This window comes from Toxotes jaculatrix, chromosome 8 (assembly GCF_017976425.1).
Source record: "Toxotes jaculatrix isolate fToxJac2 chromosome 8, fToxJac2.pri, whole genome shotgun sequence".
NCBI lineage: Eukaryota > Metazoa > Chordata > Actinopteri > Toxotidae > Toxotes > Toxotes jaculatrix.
Window position 1 is genome coordinate 8,873,823 of NC_054401.1, and position 27,748 is coordinate 8,901,570.

At 42.4% G+C, this 27,748-nt stretch overlaps 1 protein-coding gene across 2 annotated transcripts; it reads right to left on the reverse strand.

Annotated features, from left to right (window-relative positions):
- Positions 1 to 235: 235 nt before the first annotated feature.
- grik5 (glutamate receptor, ionotropic, kainate 5) lies at positions 236 to 27,748 on the reverse strand. 2 transcript variants are annotated; one of them, XM_041044366.1, is made up of 19 exons: positions 27,593 to 27,748; positions 26,556 to 26,720; positions 23,795 to 23,892; positions 23,224 to 23,389; positions 19,354 to 19,532; positions 18,590 to 18,643; positions 17,627 to 17,785; positions 17,064 to 17,216; positions 15,723 to 15,827; positions 11,973 to 12,080; positions 10,506 to 10,709; positions 9,445 to 9,558; positions 8,731 to 8,840; positions 8,311 to 8,484; positions 7,161 to 7,326; positions 5,733 to 5,958; positions 3,588 to 3,716; positions 2,163 to 2,284; positions 236 to 862 (listed from the first exon to the last, which is right to left on the reverse strand). In XM_041044366.1, the coding sequence occupies exons 1-19, from the start codon at positions 27,702 to 27,704 to the stop codon at positions 236 to 238; spliced, it is 3,171 nt and encodes a 1,056-aa protein (XP_040900300.1). In that variant the 5' UTR covers positions 27,705 to 27,748. The 2 variants fall into 2 exon arrangements, with proteins under 2 accessions (XP_040900300.1, XP_040900299.1); XM_041044365.1 differs by having other exon boundaries at positions 2,118 to 2,284.

Consider the following 27,748-nt stretch of genomic DNA (forward strand, 5'->3'; position numbering starts at 1 on the left):
GGCCTAAAGCTCACCTGGAGGAAGGGTTAAAGTTTCCCCTCTGTTCTCTCCTTTTAAAGGTTGTCTCATGTTCTGTTGGATGACGTCGGCAAGTTCAACTTTTTTTTCCCCCTCCATCTCTCCCTCTCCCATTTCACCTGTGGAAACAAGCCGTGTTTCTCTCAGCAGCACAAACGTCCCTCAGTCGCACCATTGGCTACCTGCAGCCACCTTACCCCACCCAGTGCTACTGGTCTCAGTCCTGATCCACCAGTAGGTCTGTGGTGTTGCTGCTCTGTGGAGGTGGAATGGGTCGGGGGGTATGAGGTGGGGGGCTATGATGTAGCCGCCTTGGGCTGGGCCCCCCTCCACCCTCACTGTCTGTGTTGGATGAAGATGGAGGTGGAGGTGGGGGTAGCCTGGGCAGGGGTGCTGATGAAGGTGGTATTCTTGTTGAGGCTGATCCTATACTACTGCCTGATCTCAGGCTCTGGATCCTCCGGCACTCCTGACAGATCCTCACGTGAGCGCAGCTGCGGGAAGGCAGCATCACAGGGGTGGGGGCTGGTGGAGGAGGGGTGGTGTTGGCTCCAAGTGGATCATCCAGGAGCCGCTGTGGTCCAGGGCCCAGATCTGAGGGCCCTGTCCCTCCTGCCCCACCTCCTGCTCCACCTGTCAGGGGGCCAGCTCCACTGTAGAGCTTGCCATTGCTGAGGCGCATCTCCCGCACTAGGCGCACAGGTCGAGGGGCCCCCAGAGCAATGCGTGTGGGATGGCGCAGGGCTGCTGAGCTGCTGAGGGGTCGACGGCGGCGCATACGGGAGCTCTTCTTACAGGAGACGGCGTTTCGGAACTCTGTGATCATCTCCTGACAGACAGACACCTAAAGAAGAAAAGGAAGGAGGGAGGAAAGAAGGAAGGACGGAAGGGAAGAAAAAGGGGAGGAAGGGAGGCAAAGGTAGGAGGAGCGCCACAGACACAAGTAGGCAGGCAGCAGTACAAGACAGTGGTAAGGCAGTACATAAATAGGAGAGCGGAGGGAAAACAAAAAAAATGAAAGGAAAACCACAAGAGGGAAGAAGACAGAAAGAACAGACACAGTAAGGCATGGTAAACAAAATAGCCGCAGGAGAAGCGAGGGCACAGAGATCAACAAATGGAGGGATGGTTTGAAAACAGAAATGAGGAGGTGATGGGGAAGGATGTGGAGATGGATAGAGATGGGAGAATATCCAAGGAGCAGAGAGAGTTATTACAACCCGAACACACAAAACACCAAAATGTTGTTTAGTTTATGGGCACTTCATTATGGCACTATGCACTATGAACGGACAGGCAGGCCTGCAAACTCAGGTGCACATATACAAAGGTACACTCACACATACAGCAACTATGCACACATTCACACATACCCATAAATGTTTTTAATCATTCAAACAATATGACTACTGTAATTTACACACACGATGAACAAAATGCATCAAGTCCATTTCAGACAAACAACATTCTCAGTGAAATCATAATAAAAAGTCATGTGCTCACATAAACAGAAACAGTACTCATTATCAGAGAACAAACACTGATGGCCGAATGACAGGAGGTGTGTGTGTTTGAGAGAGAGATAGAGGGAGACGCACAGTGAGATGGGTAGAAGTAATCCAAGAATGGAAACGAAGAATACCAGCGTACATGTGAGGCATGTAAAAGAAGATACATCGTGACATTTAATGCCAGGGAAAAAGATCACACTACTTCTTTAAGCAAGCAAATATTGGCATTTCTCAATATTGCTTATCAGTACGATCAAGTTTAGCTCACAAACACTTCCTGCCATACTGTTAAACACCAAACACTAAAAAGGCACAATGACTTCAAAACAGGCAAATGCATGCAAAGAGAAATCAAATTTTCCATTTGTTTTATCATTTTTGGACACTACAGCAGTTCACTGCCACATACTTCAACATTCCTCTCATCTCACATGCACATAACACACATTGAACCTCAAATGTTACAGCACACACAAACAAACACATACCAATGGAGGCAGAAGCTGAGAAATCTACCAAGTCTCTCACACACACACACACACAAAACAACATAATCAAAAGGGTTGGCGGGATGCCATGGGAACCTACTGGGGTGTGTCTGTGGGGTCGGCGAGGGCAGGTATGGGGGCATACCTCATCGGTCTCTGCCGAGCGGCGTGTCGACCACACAAACTCCATGATGGCCACAAACACGGCAATGATGAGGCCACAGATCAGCACCACAAAGATGCCCCCAATGTTCTCCATGCCCAGACCTGAAAGTGAGCAACAGGAGACAAACATTTGTACACATAAACGCTCCTTAAGGGGGCCTTTTACACGTCAAAGATTTATTAGTCATACACAGCCTGTAAAAGCAGTTGTATAAATATTTTCTGCGGCTTTGGAGGAGCTCTGATAAAGGAATAGTTCCATATTTTGGGAAATACACATATTTGTTTTCTTGCCAAGAGTTAGAGGAGAAGATCAATAAATATGAAGTCACAGGCTGCAGCTGGTTAATGACCGGAAACAGTTAGCCTGACTCTGCCCAAAGGTAACACAATTAGCTTTCCAGCACTGCTAAAGCTCACTAATTACATTTTGGTTTTACGAGGGGCTATGTGCTGAACTGTTTCTTGGCCAGAGGCAGTAACTTCCTGAAAACTTCAAGTCCTCTTTTTTACACTTTGGTTTTTGTACAGATTAAACAAAATAGATATAATGTATTCATTAGTCAGCTCTAAAGGTGCTGATAGCCCAATTTTGCTAACTTCAGGCACAGCCAGGCTAGCTGTCCCCCATGCCATTTCCAGTCTTAATGCTAAGCTAAGATAATCAGCTATAGCATCATATTTATTGTACAGGCGTGACAGCCTGTGATACAAACTGCAGAGGTTAAAAAGACATGGGTCTTACGACTCAGGGAGGGTCTAACAAAAGATATTATTACGGGAAGTGTGGGATCCAGTATTTCTGGAGCTTGAAAAAAATCTAACTGAATTCAAAATCTTAATTTTTCATCCTCAAATTTGACCATTCTTTTTAAAATTTGCCACAACATGGAGAAAGCACAATACCAAATCACTGGAGTGCTTTTCAAATGGAGTTAAAAAATCTCACTGACCCATGATGAAGTGGCTGAGTGAATACCAGAATTATGGAGCCTTGAAAAGCTTGAGATTGTAAAGATGAAGCTCAATGATGCTGAGAAATCAGTCATGAGGTATTTCAGAGTTATTGAAACCATTTTTAAAAGAGATTTTCATTTAACAGTAGCTGCATAAATGCTGAGGCATTTTCATTGTCTGTCATTTATGCAGGCACAGAATTTTAACACTCACACATGCACATATAATACGCACGCATAAACAGACACACTCACTCTAATAAAACTCCCATTACACCCCACCTGAGACAAACAGAAGACATTTGGGAAAGTAGATTGTGCTAAGCACCCTTCACAAGGATATTAGGTTAGGCATTACCCATTAGCTAGACTGTAGCAGAGAGTGAGGAGACTATTACTGGGGACATTAGAGAGAAGAAGGGAGAGACAGACAGCTGCGGTCAACTGACCCTTGGCACGGTGGTCCTCCTCTTTGGGACATTGGCCTCCCTCCCACCACCTCCTCTTCAGTATCTCCAGCCTGTTATTCTCCTGCAGCTGGAGGATAGCCAGGGTGATCTCATCTCTGAACGGAGACCCTGGCAAATGACAGGAAAGCAAGGATAAGAGAAAGTGGTGGAGGATGAAAAGGGTGAAGCAAAAGAGTCCAGACAAGAGAGCGAGTATTTCAGAAGAGGAAAAAGACATGAAATGAAGGAAACGTAAAAGAAAAGAAGGAGGAATCACAGAGCAGCAGCCGAGAGACGGCTTTGTGTGATCTTATGGTGAGAATAAAGACAGGATTAGTGAGAGATAAAGAGTGAGATTACATCCAGACGGAGCCCACTGGTACAGCTGCTGGCGAGGCAGCATATGAGGCACATTATGAACTAGGTATAGTTGAATAGGTTGGGAAGATTTACAGGGTCAGTTCAAAATTTCTAAGTATATTTTCTCAGTTACATTAGTTTCTATGGAGCGACTAACAGAAATATTGTTTCTCAAAGGACACACTGCTGTTATTTTTTTAAATGTGGAAAATTGGCCCCAAACCCACTGTCCTGGATCATATGCACATGTTCTAGCTGTTATTCTCTGGGATTTGCTATAAATCACTTCCCACCATGACAAACCATCTCAAAATTACATACATTACATTACATTTCATAACATCCAACAGCATTGTGTATTTCTGGCACTCTGCTGGATATATGAATATGAATTGTGGCCATTGCCCATGCAGTGATGTTGATGGAAACATGCTGTTGAACTCTGTGCCAACAACAAATTCTACTAGCATAGCTGTGTGATCAACAAAGTGAATTAAACTGAACTAAAGGAAAGGTATTTGGGGAAAATTGCTAATTCACTTTTGTTGAGACGTAAATGAGATGAATGATACCATTCTCATGTCTTTGTGTTAAAAATGAAGCTTCAGCCAGGAGATGATTATCTTAGTTTAGCATGAAGACTGAAAACAGGAGGAGACAGCTAGTCTGGCTCTGTGTCTATTACATGTGTCTATTTTGCATAATTGATCTCATGCAGGTGTTTCTGCCTCTCGGAGTTAATGAGTTATTATCCTTTTTCTTGATGAGGTTTAGAGTTTTAGATCCAAGATAACTCCTCATCATTCATGTTGAAACACCCTGCCCTCCGTTGAACATGCTCACTCACAGCATGCCAATTCCTCTGCCAGAACTTATATTATAACTGTTCACCAGTGCAGTCGACTTAATCAGACTTAACTCTATTCCTCAAAGAGGTCACTGGGGCTATAGGTGACCTACTTAACTCTCAACTGTGAATAGCTCCTAGAATAATGATTGTGTCCTTGACTATTTTAGGATCACAAGAGTCCAGTTTCTGTGAAGAAACTCAACCTTGAGCTTAGACATTACAAAAATCCTTTAAGAGCAGCGTTTTTACACAATTTAAGTTATACTTGCCATCTATGCATTTTTAACCACAGCTTACTGTCACAGACATCTCAGACACTGCACTGGAATTGTTCTCATCTTAACTTTCATGTTAATACTTTGGTAATTATTCTATTTCCATGTCTTTTACCTACATGTGGTACAGTTTCATGTCCAATTATAGGCCTTAATCTACAAGCTATGGCACAGCTAAAAAAAAATACTGCAGCAGTTTGGAACAAAAAAAGGACAGTGTTAAAGGTCACAGAGAAAACCATTGCTATTGTTATTGATAAATTATAGGTGTAAACAAAGACATGACAGAGCTGTATTTGTGACCTTCTATGACCTTTAAACCACTGATGAGGCCAATCTCAGCCTTAGACCTTCAGGCAAGTCAGTTGAGGTAAAAAGACACAAGGTGATTGAGTGTTTGCCAAAGGGGCCTGTAGACTTTGAAATGTCCTGCTTGAAAAAAAAACATGACCCTGACTAAATCAGTACTGATGGGTAAGTCTCTTTTCAAAATCTTTTCATAGGCCTTCTTTGAATCTCTTTATGAATCAGCATGAATCTTATCTTTCAGCAATTTATCAAACTTACCTGGTGGTTATTGCAGTTATTACATTATCAGTTGCTACAAGAACTTTCCTTTTTTCAAGTTTTGTTTGAAAAATGATAAATTAGTATCATTACCCAGCGGCATGCCGATGCCATAGCCCTTGGTGTCTAGCAGGCCTCCTATCTGTGTGAGATTACAGTTGAGGCCGCGATGGTATTCATTCATGGTGCTCTCCATCAGGAAGGCATACTTGGAGTTGAGCACACGGGCGATGCCCTCCTCTGTGCTTTTCACAAATACACTGGGCTGCTTTGAGTTCATGTAGTTCCACATCCGCTGGTAGGTCTGGTAACGTGAGTTCTGCAGAGGAATGAGAAGACAAGAATGGAAATTCAACACTGTCTACACATTTGTCTGTATGAGCTCTCCAACTCGTCCTATCACCTATAGTTGAAGCAGAAATCAAATAAAGGTCAAAAAAAGGGAAAAATGGAGAAAGAGAGATGCATCCTAGACAAACAGGGGAGGGAATTACAAGAAGATCAGAAAATCCAGTGTGAATAATGACAAGCACAGTAAAACACTGATGGCAAATAGAGGGAAAAAAGAGAATGGAGAGTGGAGGGAGAAAAGCGAGGTGAATCAAGGCAACAGATTATTTGCTCATGGCATAGCTGATGCATCGTCTTTCATACAGATGGAGGTAAATCAGCAAACAGGAGGTGGTTCAGCACTTCAGCAAAATATGGAAAGCCCCAAAAAAAAGGATTACGTGTTTAAAGTGTACAATTACATGTTGTATCTGTATATTGTGCATAGAAAGGGTGGCATCTGTGTGGAATAATGTGAGCGTGTATTTTATACGTGTGTGTGTGTGTGTGTGTGTGTGTGTGTGTGTGTGTGTGTGTGTGTGTGTGTGTGTGTGTGTGTGTGTGTGTGTGTGTGGATTGGGCATTGAGTGGGGTAATGTACTGAAACTGGCAAACATAAACCACTCACATATTCTCAGTATGGACAAACACCAGGAGAATACAAAACATACGCTCTCACAAATTGGCATGTAGCCATTTCCCATACATGCACACAAATAAACAAGTACATGTTTTTTTTTTTTTTAACACTCACCTACACAGACTCCCACATGCAAATACACCTACACACAAAGACAAAACACACACATACACACACACTATGACAAACACAGATGCCGACACAGATGCCGGAAGCGCTCTCATAAACAAACACAGGCAGTCAGCCACTTAACACAAATACAAACAGCCATAAAGAAAACAATAAAGGAGCTCAGAGATATAGTAGCAAATATGAAGACAACCATTCAATCCAGGCCCGGCAATAAAGACTAAATGACACAAACACAGAAACTTTATGAAAAATGTTTGCTATGAAGGAGAATCGGGAAATTGTCAGACTACAGAGTAAATCCAACTGCATGACAAACAGCACAATTTAACATAAACACACAGATACAAACACACACATTTAACCAGTCAAAAATCCCAAACACAAAGACAAATCAGAGAGACATTTGCAGAGGGTTATACCATGAAGAAGGTCATGGTGCTTCCTCCATGGATCGTGCCATACTCAATGTTGGTCTGGTCAGCCAAGTCGTCCGGGGATTCGATAGGAACCTCCATCCTCTGGACAGTCAGGAAGGCCGCCAGGTTGGCTGTGTAGGAGGATATAATGATCAGGGTGAATGCCCACCTATGAGGAAGAGACAAAAGAAGGAAAAAAGTAAAAAGCATAAGTAGGGCTTGGCAATATGTCATTTTTTTAACAGAACATTAATATACAGTACTATGCAAATGTTTAGATTCTTATTCATTGTGTAACATATCAACAGGGAGACGTCTGGTCGGTCCCAAATTCATTCTACAGCATGACAATGAGCCCAAACATACAACCTGAGTTATAAAGAACTATCTTCAGTGAAAGGAAGAACAAGGAGCCCTGCAACAAATGCTATAGCCCCTACTTAGATAATACTCTACACCTTGAAGATGGAAGTCTCTTATGTCCAAAAAACTTTCTTCAAGAAGAACATCATGAACTCACTACACTTAATAATAACCCTTATCCCATATCTTGCTCAACTCAGTGTAATTTGCTCTTCCTGTCTTCCTCTACGCTTTATCTCCTTAGCTCTTAGCGATTATTATTTCTTTCTCAGCACGTGTCTCTTTCACAGTCACTCTGTTGCCACAGGAATATCATCAGGCTAGTATTTCTGTGAGCTTAGCATTTTTTTATTGTTTGCATGAAAAGCTTGTACTTAGACACTGAAACTTATGAGCTACATGTCAGCTATATGCCTAGAATCCAAAGAGCATGTCATTATCTTACACAGCAGATGTGCTAAAAAAAATAATAACCTCAAGGAAAAATGCAGGTTTTTGATTAAGAAATCAGGAAGCCAGTGAATTTACTTTAAAACACATGTCTGCCATATTTTGCAAATATGGCAGTTTACCATTAATTGTCAAATGGATAATTCTTTTAATATTTTTCTACCTTGTTTAGAAACGTGTATATTGCTTGGACTTCTTGTTGCAATCTGTATTTATGGGCTGTAACTTTCTCATTGTTCACAAGCCATTTTATAGATTTAAAGTCTTTTTTACATTCTTTGATTACTGTTTTATTACTACTGTCCAACACACAAACACACTCAGCTATTCTGTGACTTACCACACCCCACTAACGCATCTGGTAGATAGGGCTCTGGGCATTATCTCTGATCCCTGCTGCATGAAGCCTCCAACGGGAAACCACAGGCTGTTTCCCAGGGTGTACTGGTTCTCCAGCATGTCCCTGCGCTCTCGCAGACACGGATGAGGGTTGTACCACTCGTAGGGGCTCAGCCTGGTGGGAAAACAAGGGTACATTGATACGACCTTGAGGTCAAATTATAGTACAGTAATGTACTTCTGTCATATCAAGTCACCCTCAATCAGTCATTCGATTCCCTGTCAAACTGTCTGTAGGTGGTTGTATAGGGTAAAAAATTCCAATTGTTGACAGGCAACCTGTGTTCAACAAGATAAATGGCAATAGAGCACAGATGTGAACTGCAGATTATCAGTAGTGTGCGTGATGTAATGTATTGACCTTGCAGCCAGGAAGAGCACACAGCTGACAGCCAGGTAGGCAAGCAGCATGAAGAGCCAGACAGCTGGAGAGAAGGGATCAAGGAAGGAGAAGTAACCCGGCTTCCGACCCTGGTGCAAAGAAAAAGAAGAAAAGAAGAAGAGGGGTGATAAAGAGACAGAGGCAGACAGTGACAGACAGACAGGAAGGTACACTGTGTTAGAAAAGTAGGTGTCATGTCTAAATAGTCAGCAAATGTCTGTTTTGCACCACAGGAGGGCAGTGTCCTTCACTACACCCTCACAGCAAGTCTGCAGTGCTTTGATACACTAATGCTACAATCCATAAACGCTCTGTTTCACAATGCCTGCTGCTGAAGCATACTTGGCTTAGACCCAAAACCTCATTAGCAATGTAAAGCTGCCACAGTTACCCAGTTACAGAGCACTGACTTATTGAGCAATTTAAATTACACCTATAAATTTCACTGTGGACACAGTGGATGCAGCATGCAGCATACTACACAAAAACAATCCTCAGCTTCAAAAGATGAGATCAGCTCTTATGCAGCAAGCAGCCTGATTCCTTAAGCTTCATCTAGCAAGTGTAGCTTGTCGTCTTCTGTTGGACCATGTTAGCTTAAAAGCAGTGCAAACAAAAGAAAGTAAATCCAATTCAAGATCTGTAGTGAGCATCTCCCAGCGGGCGCCCTACAGCCCTAGATAGCACCCTCACCAGCTGAACTCTGTACAAGATGCTGATCCCCAGGGTCATGAACGGCTTAGAGAAGTCGATAACTTTCTCTCTCTCTGATGTGATGGTGAAGCCTGCCACAGCCAGGTCTGCTTTCTGTAGGATTGCCAAAGATAGATAGGTAAATGGCTAGATAACAGCAGGGGTGACAGAAACACAGAGGTAGTGAAGAATGAAGCAGTCAGGTAACTACAAAAGTTGATGATGCATTGGGTACATATGTTTGTATTAAATGTTGTTTTACTAAATGAAAAATGAAAAGTTTGACTATCCACTTGAAAACACATTTGAAAAAAACATACAGACGTGCACTCTGTCGCTTTCCCCCTGGCACACACACATTATCATCCATGTCCAAATGAGGCTAATTGCAAGTAAGCACTGAGTGGATGGTCCTTCCACCTGTATAAAACCTTGCAGGTCTCTGGTCGCTCTGCCTCCCCTCCATCTCTTCCATTAAAAGCTAATTGATGAACATGGGCCGCTAATTAGAGTTGAGTGATCAGGCAGTGGGGAGGGCAGGGAGGGAGAGGAGGCGTGGAGAGCTGGGGGAGCACCAGTGTGGTAGACCCCACACAGGGACCACAGTCTGGTAATTGAAGTATACCGTATGGTAATTAAGCAGAGAGGGACTCTCATTAGCCTGCTCCAACCACAGTGTCTGTCAGAGGCACACTAGGCCCAGACAGAGGGAGAAAGAGGGGGGACAGGCTGGGATAGGAACAATTTACTGCAAGGAAAGATGGTGCGGACAATTTTAGGCAATGCTACCACTCTCTTTCGGGGAATTATCAAGTCAGCTTTTGTCCTAGATAAGAGTCTTATTCTCCTCTGAGGGCAATTTGAGACATGGGAAGTTACAGCAGAGTTGTGGTTTGGGGCAGTATGAGTGTGTGTGTGTGGGTGGGTTTGTGCATATATGTGTGTGTGTCTGTTAAGTTTCTGTTTGTAGAGACACTGGTTAGAACATTTCAGTATGTTTATGTGTTTCTGGTGTGTGTAAGAGACAGAGACAGAGAGGGAGGGAGAGGGAGAGCACTCACCCTGTTGATTAGCTCTCCAACCATGCCAGTCCAAGAGCCGTTGGGCTCTGGAGCCCCATACAGCCCATCATCCACCAGCTTGATCTTGAAGGAGAATTTCAAGATGTCTGCCAGCTCCCTCAGCATGTCGACGCAAAAGCCCTCATACTGGTCGTTACCCTTGAAGTCCTGGTAGTTGTCCTTACGCATAACATATGGGTTCTCCTAAACATGGAGAACACATACGGAGGCTCAATCCAAAATTACAAATATTCATCTTGAAAAGAGATTATTAACTGAATTTTAAGGCTCAGTGTTTCAAAATCTACTTTATGAAATTGCACGTTGTGTCAACAATAGTTTAAAGGAATAGTCTGAAAGTGTGGGAATTATGCTTATTTATTTTCTTATCTCTCTCAAAAGCATTTTGACTCCTTACTCAATTTAATTGTAATGTCTTTAAGTGGGAATTCCACTAATACTACACATTAGTTTACTAGAATTACTTTACAAGTCATGGGGTGTCTGCTACTCAGTTTGTTAAAACAGTTGTGCAGGAAAGCCTGTAAACTGATAACACTTTTCAGTTTTAAAGATATAGCAGTGAGAGCATAACAGCTTTACCAATATAATATAGGAAATCTTGGGCTTGGCAGATTCAATTTAGACCATTTTTTTAAAATCTGTCTCTTGTGACACATCCTTGCTGAAGTACTCCTTTAAAAGACATAAAATAGCTGGTGCAAAATTCAGAAGAAGATAAGAGCAAAAAGACAGACTCAGTAACCACAGTCTGGCAATTGAAATAAACCTGAGTACAAAGAGAAGACAGTCTGTGTTCTCACTGTAATAGTCTTCATGGAATGCACAAAATATACTGAGCCAAAGGAAGAATTCACAAAGCTAGAATCATATGTCCAGAAATCCCCACCACCACACAATCAAGGGTGAACTTATCTTGGAAGAAGGCAGCAAAACAACTTGGTTGGCTACATATATGCTTGCCACAAGAGATTCCTCTTTTATTCTACCATTTTGTTCTAGTTAATGTTCTAAAGGATTGTCCTATTAAAGATAACTTCTGGCTCGTGAAAAGGATTGTCTGTGTGATGTTATATTATATTATAACATATTGTTGTGCAAGATATGTGCACTATGCACTATTAGGTTGTTTTTCCAGATCTAATCCAACCTGAAGATGATGGAGCATCATAATGCAAGAGAATAATTGATTTTCTGATATGACATTACTCAGAATGGAAACCAGAAGGAAACAAGTTCTAGTATTTTGACATTATCAGGGAACCAGGACTTTGCCAGGTCGGATTTAGTAACACGTCTCCCTCAGTGCTGTGTCAGTTTCTATGACAGCTACAGTGACAGCAGAATTAGCAGAAACAGACCAAAACACAGCATGAGCTGCAGCACAGGCTGTGCTGCAACACAACAACAACTCTGACCAACTCCAGAAAGTAGGTGAGACCTTACCAGTATGGTGGTGACAATGAGGGTCTTGTTTGCCAGCGTCTCTGAGACATTAATATCCAGACTTGTGGAATTCATTACAAGAGTGTTGTTGGAGTACCAGATCCCAATCTAACAGAAGAGAAAGTGAGAGAAAATCAATGGTTATAGTGGGATAAATAATGTACTGTTAAGCTCTAACTTCACTGCAACTGTTTTACTGTTGTGGCAGGCACACCATCCATAACAAATAAGTATTTCACTGAGTATATTAACCCAGAGTACCATTGCATGTTTAATATTTTATGCTTTGCTCTGCTATCCATATTGTTACATACTGTATATACACATTGATTTAATTGTTCCCGTTGGAGCCATAGACGAACGTGCAGTATAATGTACCACTGTAAAAAACACTGATATTTACAAGCAGAGCAATGAGCAGGGACAAGATGGCAAAGACGGTAATGAAGAACGTTCATGATAAGGAGCTTCATTGCCATGTTTGTTTTCCTTCACTTACACCTTTCTTAAATTGCATAAAAAACAGCACCCATATTTCCATTTTATGGAGACAGTAAAGTCACTTAGGACGATAAATGTGTGATTATCACCTAAGCAGTGTGCATGGGTGGAACGGCAGCTTGCAGAGACATTTCTTTGGACGATATTACTGTACATCTTTCAATAGGTCAGAGGAGAGGAAACAACTCCTCAGACAGAATCACAGTTTTTCTATGACACTCTTTATCCTGCCCTGACATTTGAGAGGCTTTTTTTTTCTGTGAACTAACGCTGCCTCCCTGCAGAGTGGGTGCTGCTGTGCAGAGAGGTGGACAGAGTTAAAATGTTAATTATCACAGGGTTAGTCTCCCACTGAGATAAAGTCTAGATTTAAGTATGCTTATCAGGTGGCATTTAGTGTTAATAGAGGATGTAGATGGCCTATAGTGGAGCCCAAGAAGACATAATAAGGGAAGGTGAAGAGTAAGTGTTTCCTCCACTCAGTGAACTGCAACACAGTTACCTCAGTCTGGATCTGCAGAAATGTTTGCACTTATGCTTCATTTAATCTTGACTTTGAAATGCAGGGGAAACGTATTTTGATTTCTAGCTTCCTGCACCTGTCCATCTAATGCTCTCTGGAGGAGCCTTCATTGACAGAATAATGGCCCTAAGCACCTCCTTGTGTTTTGGCTTGTAACTAGTAGATCAAAAAATAAACACCCAGACTAACAGGAGAGATCTGGTCCAGGAAAATAAATGAAAGGGATTTTATGCGTAGAACAAAAACTTTAAAGCAGGATATCAAAGGCAGAAATGACACATTATTCCTCTAATAAAATATTGTCTTGTGTGAAAGTTGCACAGCACTTTGATAGGAACACCTGTACACCTGCTTATTCGTACAATTGTCCGATCAGGCAATAATGTGGCAGCAGTGCAGTACATAAAATCATGCAGATGCAGGTCAGGAGCTTCACTTACTGTTCACATCAAACATCAGAATGGGGGAAAAAAATTCTCACTGACTTTGACCATAGCGTGACTGTTAGAGCCAGATGGGCTGGACTGAGTATTTCTGAAACTGCTGATCTCCTGGGATTTTCACACACAACAGTCTCTAAAGTTTAACTCGGAATGGTGTGAAAAACAAAACACATCTTGTGAGCGGCAGTTCTGCAGACGGAAACACCTTGTTGATGAGACAGATCACAGGAGAATGGTCAGACTGGTTTGAGCTGACAGAAAGGCTAAGGTAACTCAGATAACCACTCTTTACAACTGTGGTGAACACGTTGCACCTCGAGGCGGAATGACTCCTGTTAGCCAAGAACATAAATCTGAGACTGCAGTGGGCACAGGCTCACCAAAACTGGACAGTTGAAGACTGGAAAAACAAAGCCTGGTCTGATGAATCTTGATTTCTACTAGGGCAAGCAGATGGCATCAACAGCATGAATCCATGGACCCAACCTGCCTTGTGTCAACAGTCCAGGCTGGTGGTGGTAGTGTAATGGTGTGGGGAATGTTTTCTTGGCTCACTTTGGCCCCCTTAACCCCACTCAATCATCATTTGAATGCCACAGCCTATTTAAGCATTGTTGGTGACCACGTGAATTCTTTTATGGCCACAATTTACCCATCATCTAATGGATCCTTCCAGCATGATAATTCACCTTATAAAGCAAACATCCTCTCAAACTGGTTTCATGAACATGATAATGAATTCAGTGAACCTCAGTGGCCTCCAAAGAAAAGGCACATTGAATAAGAAAGAAAACTTAAATGATGTGAAAAAATAATAGATTAATTTACCTAAAAAAAATAGTTTTAAAGAACTAAAATGATTGTCCACAAAGTCCCCACAAAGAAGGGCTTTTTTTCCCCATTTGAATGCGTGAATGAAAATTAATGCCAGGACCATCAGGTTTTTCAATATCAAGTTACTTCTAATGCCCTTCATATTAATACCAATCACAATATTTTCTCTTGTGAGAGGAAGAAGTAGAGGGATTTCAGCTGACAGCTTGTCCTGTAAATCCACCCAAAATGTCACAGTACATGCAGTGGAAAAACAGATGGTCAGCAGATTCAACTTCACTATGACAACAGCTGCAGTTATTCCACCTAGCAACTGTTAAGAATCTAAGACTATCTTGTAAGGACATTAAAGGAAAAGAAAAATGAATAATAAATAAATTAATAAATTAAGTGAAGTGCAAAATCAGAGACAAAGGTTTTAACACCAACAGACAGACTTCTTTCCCTGAAGCTTAAACTTGAGCCAAATCCCTAAAAGCATCTTGGAGACTGTCCTCAGGACAGGACCAGCACAGCTGTGAAAAGTTAACATGTTTCCCATATTTGCGCTACCTGTCCTCAGAGCAGGAAACTCTTTGCTGTTGATGACCAGCATGGTCTTTATTGGACTTATTTGTTCTTCTGTGTGTTACCACAATGTTGGTGAATTGTCGCAAGCATGATTCTGCACCAAGGACAGGATTTGGGACCAAAGTTTGGGACCAAACAAACAGTGCTTGAAACTTTTTGTGTGTCCTGTTCACCATCTTGCCAGAAGTTATAGAAATTAACCAAAGTGTGGCTTTGTTTCATGAAGAAAGATAACAACAGTGTTAATTGTAACTGGTGGTGATGCAGTGTTTCCGATATGTACTTGGACGGCCCATCCTGGTAGATCAAGAGTCGACCGGGTAGACAAACCACTCCATTTCAACCTAACGCCTTATTTCACTCGTTTCAAAAAGATAATACAATAGTTGCACTGATGCTGATAATCTGTGTAGGCCTATTTTTTGTTCCACACAGAAAACTGATCAGGAATCGTTAAGGGAATCCCTAGCCAAGGCAAAAAACAAAAAAAAACCATCTGGGACAGGGATTCACAATCCTGCACTCAATACTACAGACCTGCTAGAAAGTTTAGCATTTAAAAGTCAATTGATGGACTATGCAGGCAGCTAATGTATTCTAGAGGCCTTCAGATAAAACAAATGTTAACTCATATTTCTAGCTACTACATGACCCGCATCAGATTGCAGGTTACGCTACCGTGCTGTCAGGTGAAACGCATCAAACCAGCTTCACAAAATAAAAATATTTGGCTACTAAAAGAGGAGTCTGTGATGAGGCTGACCTCAGTGTTAAACGCCTCTCCCCCGGCATTGTGAAATCAGAGGGGTGACCTATAACTAACCCAAAGCCTATGGGCAATGTGACCTGGCTGCTGCATGATAACAGGTGACTCCTGACCTCTTTGTGGCCTCCTCTGTGTTTCTCCAGGATCCGCAGGGTGTAGTTGGTCCTTTGACCTTTGCTGTTGAACTCCACGCGCCCTGTCAGACCATCGTATTCCACCTGGCAGGCAGACAGAGACAGAAAGGTGAGGAACTACGAGAGAGGCAAGGAATGGAAGAGAAGGAAAGATAAGAAATTGAGAGGAGAGTAGGCAGAAACAATGAGGAGAGATGGAGAAACAAATACAGGCAATCTTCTATATGAGACAAAACATTCTTCTCACTATCCATCATGATTAGACTAACAGATACTATCAACAGTGATTAGGAGGAAAGAGAGGGTAAAAGACAAAGAGAAAGAAAGAGCAGGAGAGACAGAGGAAGTGTCTGAGGCTGAAACAGACACGGATGATCAGTTTCGGATCAACTAGGAGAAAGTGACTGAGTGAGAGGCTCAGAAAGAGCAGCAGAGAGAGTCAACAGCTCCCTAATAAGACTCAGACCTGCACCCCACAGCTCAGCTCTGCCTCTCCAAAACCCAGGTGCTGGCACAGTTAGTGAGATCTGTGATGAATGGCATGGTGTTGAAGATGGAGCACACCATGATGTTGACTAACAAAGACAGATGTCAGGCCGGTGGGGCGGAGGCAATGAGAGATGGGGCTCGGGCTGTCTTGACAACAGGTCGTCGATGAGAGAAACACACAGAAGACCAGAGATGGGAGATGACAAAGAACAACAAGAAGCAAAGGTTACATGCAATGTGAGATGAGGATGATATAGAATGTAGCTGTACTGACATCATTAATCAATAAATCAATCGATCAAGAAAAGATTCATCAACAACAATTCTGATAAACGATAACTGACATTTTCCAAGAAAAAAAACAAGCATTTCCTGGTTGTACAATCTCAAATGTGAGGATTTCATCCTTTCGGATTATAAACTGAAAATATTCAGGTTTGGGGCTGTTGGTCAGACAACACAGATCATTTGAAGTCAGGCTGCAGCTACAGATTAATTTCATTATCAATTAATCTTTCTGATTAAGTAATTATTGATTTTTCTATGTCTTGTCTGCATTTTAGAGGCTGGAACCAACAAATGTTGTTTTCATTACTGATTATATTATATTACTGATTATTTTAATCAGTAATGAAAACAACTGTTGGTGCAGCCAACGTATTTCTGTGGTGGAAAAAAAAAAGAAACTTGAAAATTTAATTAAACTGAGCCCATATATCAAGCTCATATTTCTCCCATATTTCTTATGATGTATGCAAGTGCATGTTCATGTGAATGACCATACCTATCAGCAGTGCGTACTGCACACATGCAGATTTATCAAACGTTTACCATGCGCAGGTAGTTCATGAGACTGGTCCCGTGTTGCCAGATCTGAGGTGAGGTGCAGCTGAGTGGCTTCACTCCGATTTCCTGACTGCGGTTCAATTCCCTCACCGCCCCCACCACCACATGCACCGCATCAAACATCAGCGCTGACGAGAGCTGTGGGAGGGGGAGAGGGAACACAAGAGATATGGAAGCGAGTAAAGGCAGAGAGGGGGGATGGAAACATGGGGAAGAAAGACAAAGAGTTAAGGGAGAAGACACGATGAGGAAACAGGAGAGAGGCACAAGCACAGGTGATTGAATGGTTAACAGGGATGGAAGGCAGGGTAAGTAAGTGGGGAGAGAGAGAATAGATGTGAGGTATGAGTAAACCAGTGGGGAGGAAACACAGATGGATACATCAATACCCATTAAATACAAGCAACAGACTAGCTGAATCTCTTTAACTGCTCCATGAATCAGTGTGAGGAATAAAGTAGCTTAATGTTTCATGGCATGCAAACAAAGCTGTAAAAAATTACTCCTGAATGTGTGCATGCATGAGTACTCGTGTCCAGGAGACTGACCGCAGGGCCGGGGTATGTTAGGTCACAGCCCTCCCTCCAAGAGAGGTTGAGGCTCCTGATGAACTCCAAATAGAAGGGATGTGTTGTGTTAAACATAGAGAACCCCACAATATTGGACTGCTCATCCACTATATCATCCAGTCTCAGGAGGGGGAAGTCCTAGAGAAGGGGAGGAGGGGTGGGGAGGATGTTTACAGAGAGAGACAGAAACCTCAGGTGAGTGACAGTGTTGACAGTGTATCAAATCTTAGCGCAGAGGAAAAATACTGTGCAAAGAAGAGTGTGATAAAGAAAAAGTGAGGCTACAGGGAGTGACAACATCTAATCTCTGATGGAGGGAGAAAAAAGCATATGGGCGGCTAGGAAAGGGGGAAAACAGTGATGCAGGGCAAAGATAGGTTGATGGAAATGACTCCAGCAGCTTTTCTGAGAGATGCACACACAAGACGCGGCATCTAAAGAACAAGAGAACATCAAGCACAGAGGGCAGAGAGGGGAGAAAAAAATAAAAATCAGACACACAGCATAAAGTGACACATAAATTCAAATGGTAGAAGGGGAGGGGAGTATATCAAAGAGGCAGATGAAAACACCGGAAGCGTAGAGAAGGTGGCGGGTGGCAGAAGAAAAAGGGCACATCACGTCTGTCATCACCTTCACCTCAGACCCGTTTTTCTTCAGTTTTTTATTTTTCCATCCTCCTCTGCTCTTCCACATTTTTGTACAGTATGTTCGTTTCTCAGATTTCTCCCTCTCTCTCCCTCCTTCTCCCCATCCTTCATCTCCACTCCCCTTTTTCTCTGTCACCTCTCTCTTCTGCCTTTATCGAATACTTTGTCCGCCTTAGCACCTTTGCTTGCTCGTAAAGGGACAGAAGAGGAGGAGGAGCAGGGGAGAGGAGAAAATAAACATGGACGAATAGAAGAAAGAAGAGAGGGAGGCGAAGAACTAGTATGCTCTTACCATGGTGGTGAGGATGTACTTGTAAAATGCTGATGTCATCCCCAGCTCTGATGCCTGTAGGATAAAAAAAGAGAATAAGTAAAGAAGAGGCAGGTGGGATACAGAATGTGGAAGGAGAGAATTAGAGAAGAGAGCAAAGGAGGAGCGTTATTGAGAGGCAGAGAGCAAAGGAGACAGTTGGGGGACAAAGTAGGAGAGAATGTGGGGGAGGAAGAGGCAGAGGGAGCATACGTTAATCACAGTTTTACATCATCAGGCTAACACTAGGACATTTTGCTGAGGGCAAATGTGTGCCCAGTGAAAACATCCCATACGCATTCAAACTGTGACTCACTGGGCTGGCTATCGGCATTACAGGCCATACCATTGAACGAAACAAGCCAGGGAAACATCAGCACCGCATCTCAGCAAAAGATGTTCTTTTGTCAAAAACTTTCTTAAGAGTGTAAGTGATTGTTGCTGGCATACATGCATAAATATTGTTCCCTCTGCTGCTCCGGAGGGCAGAGAAGGAAAAAATAGATGTTAATTCTGTTACAACAGCAAATGTGTAGCCTGTAGAACTTTGAGAGAGTAGTTTTATTATGTTACAGATGGTAAGCTCTGCATGCCCTTCAGGACTGTAACCTGAATTTCCTAAATGGATGTATAAAAACGAAAAACGCAAATCCTTGAGCGTTACTGCGTGTACTGTATATTCGAGTAACTTCGAATCCTGCACGTGTGTGTGGCTCTGAAGAATGTATTGATCTTTGAGATCTGACCTTCTTGAGAATGAGATAGGAGACAGAAGCATTGGCGTCAATGATGATGGTGGCCACTTTGTCGTCACGGATCTCCTTCAGCAGCGGCGTAGGATCCAGGTTGTCATCCAGCATCCTGATTGACAGCGTCTCCCGAGAGATGAGAAAGCGGCGGACCAGTTCCTCCAATCTCAGCAGGCCTGAGGCAGAGACAAAGCAGAGTCGGATTGCATATCAGTGTCTGTATCAGTAGACATAACTCATATGTCCAAAATATAAGTTTTGCAGGACCTGTGAAAACCTTGATTTTTCCTCTGATGGACATATTTGTGTCCTTTTTGCAAAGCATGATGGATGGTTTGTCTAAAGCTCCAGGAAATGAAACATCATTTAATATGGAGTCTACAGTATTTCTGCATTCACTGCTTTTCTCAGACGTATTTTTATCAATTATGACCTCCACCAAGGAGGTTTTGTATTCAGTCCTCTTTTCATGATTGTTCAGAATCTGCTACAGATTTTTGTGTAATTTGAAGAGGAATTAGGATATGGGAAGTGATTAGTTTTGGTGTAGATAGCGCCAACAACAGCCATTTATCCAGCATTTTACTGTTTGACAGCAACACCTAAACTGTGAAGCAGAGACGCAAAATGTTTTCCCATTGATTCTTTAATTCTGTTTTCAGGTTACATCTGTTTACACCTAGACAGTTACAACCACCTTGAATTTTTTTTTCATGTCAACACATCTTCAAACATTTCTCCTACAGACCCCCTGAGGAAGGCAAGAGTATATATGTGTTAAAGGTTTTTTTTTTAGCTATCCGTCTGAGTGCCTGTCATTAGATTTTATATATCACATCAAATGCATGGATTGTCACTTATTTCCTCTTTAAAGTTATTCCTAAAGATTTCATCTAATCTTAACCATTTGGTTATAAGGTATAGTGTGTCTGACTGGCGTTACATGACAAAATATATCTCAACCTGACTCATTTGAAATTCATTTTGCACAAAGACCAAACATTCCCAGACAGGTTTTAGGTATCTTACTAAATAAATCAGCATGACAAATTTCTAAACATTTTCTATTAACAGAATGATAAATTTAGAGGGTCATGCAGCCTTGGCAGAGGTATGTGCTCTTTGAGTGCTTTGTAATTCACTTTGTCTCTGTTGTCTTATCCCTCATTGATTGGTTTTCAGTTCTTTGAGTGATGTGTGTGCTGTGAGTAAAATAGTATGAGTTCAAAAAACTGAAAACCTTAAAATCCAATAACAAAACTGGAAATGCAAGAATGTTGCTAACCCCTGGCAGAAAGGGATGGACAGAAAGAAGAGCACAACTGCAGGAGCAGAAAGACTGAAATACCGTACTTGAGACAATTCACCCACTTCAAGCGAATTCCTCTCGAAAATAAGTATAACCAATGGCAGTCAAGACTCACTTGACATCGTGCATGGAATGAGTCTTCACTAGAAAGTGTACCCTGCTGCTTCCTTATTGTAATTCCATAGTAAAGCTCCCCTAGCTATGTAAATAAGTGGTGGGCCAGGCATCTGGGGGATGGAGGGGAAGGGGAGAGGGAGGAGAGGAGGAAGGGAGAGGTAGCACACAGAGCCCTTCAGCAGGAGAAAGCCTCTGTAAGCAGTGGGGTAATCACTGAACCAGGCCAAAACTTTAATTAGTTTGAGGAAGGAGGGGAAAAAAAATCAATGCACTTTACAGCTTCCTCTCCTCCCCTCTCTCACTCTCCTTCTTTCACATATTCTCTCTCTCACACTTAAGCTCCAACCTCTCTATCTCTCTCGTCTTAGCCCTGTGCTCTAGTTACCTCTCTCTGTCTTTATCCATCTTGCTCTTACGCCACCGCCGTCTCCTCCTCCTTGTGCTTAGTCTCTCCCTCTCGCTGTCCTTTACCTCATCCATCTCATGAAAACTGCATAATGGAATTAGGCTCAGATAGCACGTTGTGACCCAGGCATAGTGAGAGAAGGATACATCGGAAGTGACCCAAAATCTCTGACTCACTCTCATTTAACAGAATATCTGTGGACTGCTACTTGCACGGGCTAAAGAGGGAAAAATTAGACTGATCCAATTAACACGCTGTTGCAAAAATGACCAGTTGCTAAATACATTACTTAATTAGGATGTGTGCATGGTGGTGGTGGTGGTGGTGGTATCAATGAAATGTGTGACTTCACACATTACTCGCCTCACTGACAAGAAAGAGAGAATCTCTACTTCACTTGAACGCACCACTCTACACTGGGGTAAACAAGATGAATAAAACAAGTGAGCTGGTGGTAAACATTGTCTGATGTTGAACCTCTGTAGCGCCACAGTAAAGCCGCTCACACAGACACACCATCCTACAAGCATCCCAAAACCCACTCTCACATATAGACATATAGTACACTCAAGGGCAACACTACACGCATACACATGGACTCCTGCATGCATAAACTAGCACTCAAACACATGTACGGACAAAGTGAACCAAACACACAGATAAATAAAAATATCTCACACACACACACACACACACACAGAGCCATTCAGAGTGTGGAACAAGCCTGTTGAGTGGCAGTTAGCACCTATTCTGCAGCCATGGCAACCAGCTCCATGGCGATAGATAGCGCATGCCAAGTGGGTCAGAGTCTGTGAGTGTGATAACCTTGTAAAGATCACCTTCAAGCCAAATATACTACACGCACGCACCCCTCTGTCTCTCCACCAGTAAGAGCTGCATCTCTTGGTTCGGACAGTAACTATCAAGGAATCTGTTGCCTCTAATTCTTTCGAGAGGAAAACCCTGGTGAAAGACAAGGCTCTTATCTACCCATTCAACTGATGATCAAAACTGGAAAAAAAGACGTCTGATGCCATTTCAAAGCTCTTTTAGTTCAATGAAATGACAAGTCCACAAGGAATTCAGCTTACTTTCAGGAAACTGTGGGGTGGCTGGCTAAGTGCTAGGGAGATAATGAAAGCATCTCTGTGATTGAATCATTTTTTATAATGTCACAGCTTTTTGTTTGTCAAAGTCTACCCTTTTCACACTGCCATGAGAAGTGTTCAGGCTTCAGTGGTCGCACTTAGTCTTTATGTAATTCCCCTTCAGTTCTTGTACGGTTCTACTTGGCTGGTGTGAGCAGTCAACAGCTGCGCAACAACTCATCCCAATTCAGCTTCATTCAGGACTGGACAAAAAGTCAGGCAATTATTCAGTGGAAAAACTATGATTTTGCCACCTCCTACAGCACATAGTGGATTCTGTCATGAATTCACAAAGCCCAGTTTGAATACTACAGCCACCATCCGACCAAGCCCTTTAATTCCTGCGACTCTCGATAGGGGAGTGCATAATAAATCAATAACACACTCTTTCAAAATGAAAATAAAGAGGGCTAGTGACTAAGCCCCGAATCCCCTGTGATGTTAAAGCTCTCTGAGTGCCTGGCAAGTTAAATCAAATGTCCCTTAAGTTCTTCCAATAGTGGAAGGCATTTCAAACACGAATATTTATTAAATTGGTTTGGGCTAACAGCCTTCTGAGGTGGTTAGAGACAGTGTGCAAGAGCATGAGTAATAAATAGGAAGACTGTAGTGTGAGCCATGTTCTGAACTCTGACAACAGACAGAACTTTATGACCAGACTGTCAAAATGAGTGTCCAACAGCGCAAAACAGTCATATCCGCCCAAACAGTGTGAATGTGCCAACACTCCCACAGAGGCATTCGTACACACAAACACACACATAAAGTAGGTAAACAAGCTCTGAAGAACACAACTGATACATTTACACCCACCTAAACGCAAACATAGCCACGGAGTCGCACATAATGTACTCAATAACTATACAGCTCGCTGCATGTGTACTCACACTCAGCCTTGGCGCAGACCAGGCTGGCTGAGGGGTAGCTGAACGAGCGCAAGATGGCTCCTATGGCCAGACTCAGGTCCTCGTTGCTAGGGTACAGAGTGACAGAGGCAAAGCGCAGGTACGGCAAGCGTGGAGTTTCCTCAGGACCGATCTTTACATGAGGGATCTGTAAAAAAAAAAGGAGAGAGCAGAGGAGAGATGTTAAGAAAGGCGAGAAAAAGCTAACGTGTAATATGTGATTGAGTCCCTTCCAAACGCACAACAAGAAAAATAGTGAATTAGGAAGATCCATTAGAGAGGCTAGGGGGTGAAAACAGAGATAAGAAGCTGGCAGAGGCAGAGAACAGAGAGACCTAAGGATAAAAGGCTAGGGGAGGAAAGGAGAAAACGGTTAGAAGAAGTGGATGATGGCTAATTAAAAGAGAAGAAGCTCAATAGGCAAGGAAAACCGAATCTCTAGATACATTCGTCATGACGTCTGTGTGGGTGGGAGGGGTAGTAAGTCAGAGACATAGAGCTACTAGATGTGCACAGATTTGTACATATTTGTGTGTTTATCTTCCACACTCACCTCCTTCTCTCCACATATGTGACTGACAGTAGAGCCAGAGGCGGGGCTGGAGGCGGGACCTATCACAGAGACGACGCCTTTGGGTAGAATCTGACACACTGAAAGGAAAAAAGAAAAATAAACTTAGAATATGCAGACACACACTTTCCCTCTGCTTCATTTTGATGGCAGCACAGTGCTGGCATGCAGTAGGGCCTGCAGTCAGGGGAAAAGTGCGTAGTTTTAAAATGCAGCAAAAACTCAGAGGACGCATTATAATTTCGGTTTAACCACTGATTCTATTGTAGTAGCACAATCTGTCTCAACATAATCTAATTTACTTTGAGATAAATACTCCAAGGACTACAGCAGGGCAGCCCACGGGTTGCCTTCTGCTATTATTCACTTGTTTGGACAGTTGTTTCTAATGATTTTAATGATTTTAAGGCATTTTGCTCTAACTCTGCCATTGAAATAATGCTGGCAAATTGGTGGCCACCTTTAATTAAATACCTTTTTGAGGGTTTTTTTGAGGGTTTTTTACATATTTGTCTATTGTATTAACTATTCATGAAATTATATGACTATTAACTCAGCAAATTCTTTGCTCAGGAATGGCTTATGTAAACTCTACCTCTGAGACTATTCCCCAGTGACAACAAAGGTCTCCATTATGTTCATATACTGCATTTACTTCAGGCCAAATTGGAGAATTTGACATCTATTTTGTGAAACGTGTATGTGTAGGATCATGTTTACCTTTATTTTATCATTATTAACATTTATTTTCTCTTGTGAGTGTTTTTTTATGAACAAGTCATGCAGGTGATCACATTTTTTGCTTTTTTTAATCAAAGCTCCAGTATATGTTAGCACTTCTCCATGGGAATGCCTTAAGTTTGCTTTTTTGCACATCTGAAATGGCTCCATTGTGAGAAGTTGATACATGAGTGGGGGCAGATAAGGTTATGTTCATTGTCTGTCATATACTTAACTAACTGAACAGCCTGCGCTCTGAGTTACTGATCAACAGCTGTAACAGACTCACAAGTCCATTTGCCAAAAACAAAAGAAACTAGGAAATGCTTAAAGGAATAGTTCAACATTTTGGGAAATGCGAAAATTATTTGTTCTCTTGGTGAGAGTTAGGTGAGAAGGCTCATGTCTCATGTCTGTACAATAAATATGAAGCTACAGCTAGAAACCAGGTAGCTTATCTTAGTGTAAAGAGTGGACACAGTGGAAAACAGCTAGCCTGGCTCTATCCAGAGGTAACAAACTTTGTCTACCACCTTTTCTAAAGCTCACTGATTAACACAGTATATCTCACTTGTTTAATCCATGAAAAACCAAATGAGCACTTCTCCCAAGGTGTTAAACGATTCCTTTATAATCAAACATCTGCTATTGACCAGTATTCATTACGGACAGAATCTGGACTGTGCTATGCACGCGGGCGGCTGAATCCTTTAGCTTACAGAAAAACTTCACTGGAATATTTTTGCACAGTGTCTCTTCAGTAAGCCCTGAGCTTATTTTTATTGACAATGTTTTCTGTCTACCCACCTGAAAAATATTTTCATTAATACAGAAGAAAAGAGTCTTAACTGCCTTACTCTGATAGTCAGGTCAAGTTCTGTTCTTGCTGGTATATTTGGTTGGTATGTTCATTCATCCCAATTAGTCCTCCTCAGTTCCTGTCATTGTCTGTGTGTATGCGTGGCTGCGTGTGTGTGAGTATATATGCCCACACTGCATCCATGTGTGAATGTGTATGTGTGTCTGCAGAAATGGATGCGGGTGTGTGCATGTGTGTGATTGGGAGTGTGTGCGTGCAAGCGTGCCTCAGACAGCAGTAGCTGTAAGATGATGAGCTCTCTGATCCAGAGACCAAAAAACGCTGCAAGCAAACAAGCCTGTCAGAGTCTCCTGCCCATCGGTCAAGGACACACACACACACAAACGCACACACAAAGACACAAACACACATGCCTGCAACTCAAGCATGCACATATGTACACAACCCTTCTCAAGCACACACACACAGACATTTTGCCAGTAGCTTGTGGCAGGGTCACTGACCTATTAGAATAGGAGCAGGGAGTCTCTGTCTCCTCTGTGGCTGGATTCAGCAGTACATCTTCTGTCTTTACAGGCTCCAAACATTCTGTTTTAAGTCTGTATATCAATACAAATTTAATGGAGCAGCCTTTGTGGTATGGTGCTGCATTCTGTTGGCCTGCACTGCTGATCTGTATTACAATTTGATGATTTGTTTTGCGTCTGCACAGTAGCCGGTGCCAGCTGTTTCTGGAGGGCACTGGTCCGCTGTTTTTAATGAGACGGGCTTAGTGGCCCATTACTGGTCTCCAATGACATGTAAACTAATCAGCACAAGCTCTTACTGGTTCCTAATCACATGAAAGTGATGGTGTTTCATCATTCTAGTCATCATTTGAGGTTTTTGCTCACAAAGGGAAAATCTTTAGAAAATGTGATTAAATTAAAAATATATATATAATCGCCCTTCTTACGTGCTCGGGAATAAAACCAGCAGTGTTCAGCAGGGTACCGTTCTTTTCTACTCTGTACTTGTCACTAATATTAATATTCCATATTACTAATAATATTTATTAGTACTTTTAGAGGTCACTTTTTGTGTGCGCTAATTAGACACTATGTCCTATTGGGCTCTAATGGATTTAGCTGGACTTCATCACTCTAGAGGGGTAGTGTGAATGTGTTCTACTGGTCTTCATTGGTGTGCATCGGCTCCACTCACTGGTGTCAGTAGTGTCGTACTGGGAGTCTTTTTGCAGCTCATATATGTCCACCTCAACTCGGGCTCGGGCCGGACCCTCCATCACGCTGTTGATGTTCTCCCTGGCCAGGGCCAGTGCCAGCCGCTCCCCACGCCCACACACAGACTGGTCATCCAGGATTGCCGCTAGAAAAGCAGAGAGGGACCAAGAGATAGGTGAAACAGAGGAGTGAAGATGGAGGGCACAGAGAGAGGGGAAAAACAGGAGAGGAGTAAGCAAAAGAGATGAGCGAGAGTGAGAGGTGTAAGATTGCACAGTACTAGCCATGTTCATGTGTGGGTGGGTATGGTTTTGGGAAGATGAGTGAGGCTGGCAGAGGAATCATAACCTCTGAGTGGCAAAGGAATGCAAAGGTTTGAAGTTATTCGAAATAGTAAGTGGTTTGAAATCCAATGCTAAAATTTAAAGGAACAGTTAAACATTTTGGAAAATATAAGTAAGTAAACTAAGTAAAAAGCTGTTAAAGCTACAGCAAGGAGACAGTTAGCTTATCTTAGTATAAAGAATGGAAGCAGGGAGATACAGCTAGCCTGGCTAGGCCCCTGGCAACAACTTTATCTACCATTTCCAGACATGAGAGTGGTATTGATCTTCACCAGAAAGCAAAAATCTTAAATGCTTATAGAAAATATGCTTTTCTAATTGATGATAATGTGCAGATATTCTCACACCTGAATCCGGGAGACCCATTCATATGTAAAACATCTATGAGTATAGTCTAAAAAAATACTGAGACATACCTCTACTTTGAAAGTGCAGTGAAGCTTTTACTGGAACACTTCACTGCATTAGCACCATTTGGACAACAACATATATGTTATTAGTGCCAATCTGACCTTTAAATGTTTTCCTGTTACTCTGTCTCTTATTGTGCTGTCCAATGGGGCAAAACCCACTCTGAGGCACTAAAGAAGGCTGAAAACAAACCACAGAAAGTATGCTGAGGAACTTTTTGACCCAGGTGAGGTGGAGATGAAAGGTATGGCTGGCCACTCACCCATACGGACAGAGGAGAGTAGGGGGGCCTGACTGAGGGAGCGTGGCGGCATGGTGACTAGCAGGAAGGAGAGGAAGTGTATTGACAGCAGCAGTGCTGGCAGAGCCGGCATCTTCTACTGCTCCTCATGGAGAATGGTCTGCTGGCTGCCTGTAC

What these genes read in the sequence shown, in the direction of transcription:
- grik5 (XM_041044365.1), bottom strand. Translation starts at nt 27,704, where the DNA reads ATGCCGGCTCTGCCAGCACTGCTGCTGTCAATACACTTCCTCTCCTTC. An exon ending in TCATTGTCACCACCATACTG is followed by an intron (nt 10,710 to 11,972) that starts GTAAGGTCTCAC and finishes CTCCATGTTTAG; the next exon opens with GAGAACCCATATGTTATGCG. An exon ending in TCTTGTACAGAGTTCAGCTG is followed by an intron (nt 8,841 to 9,444) that starts GTGAGGGTGCTA and finishes TCTTTGCACCAG; the next exon opens with GGTCGGAAGCCGGGTTACTT.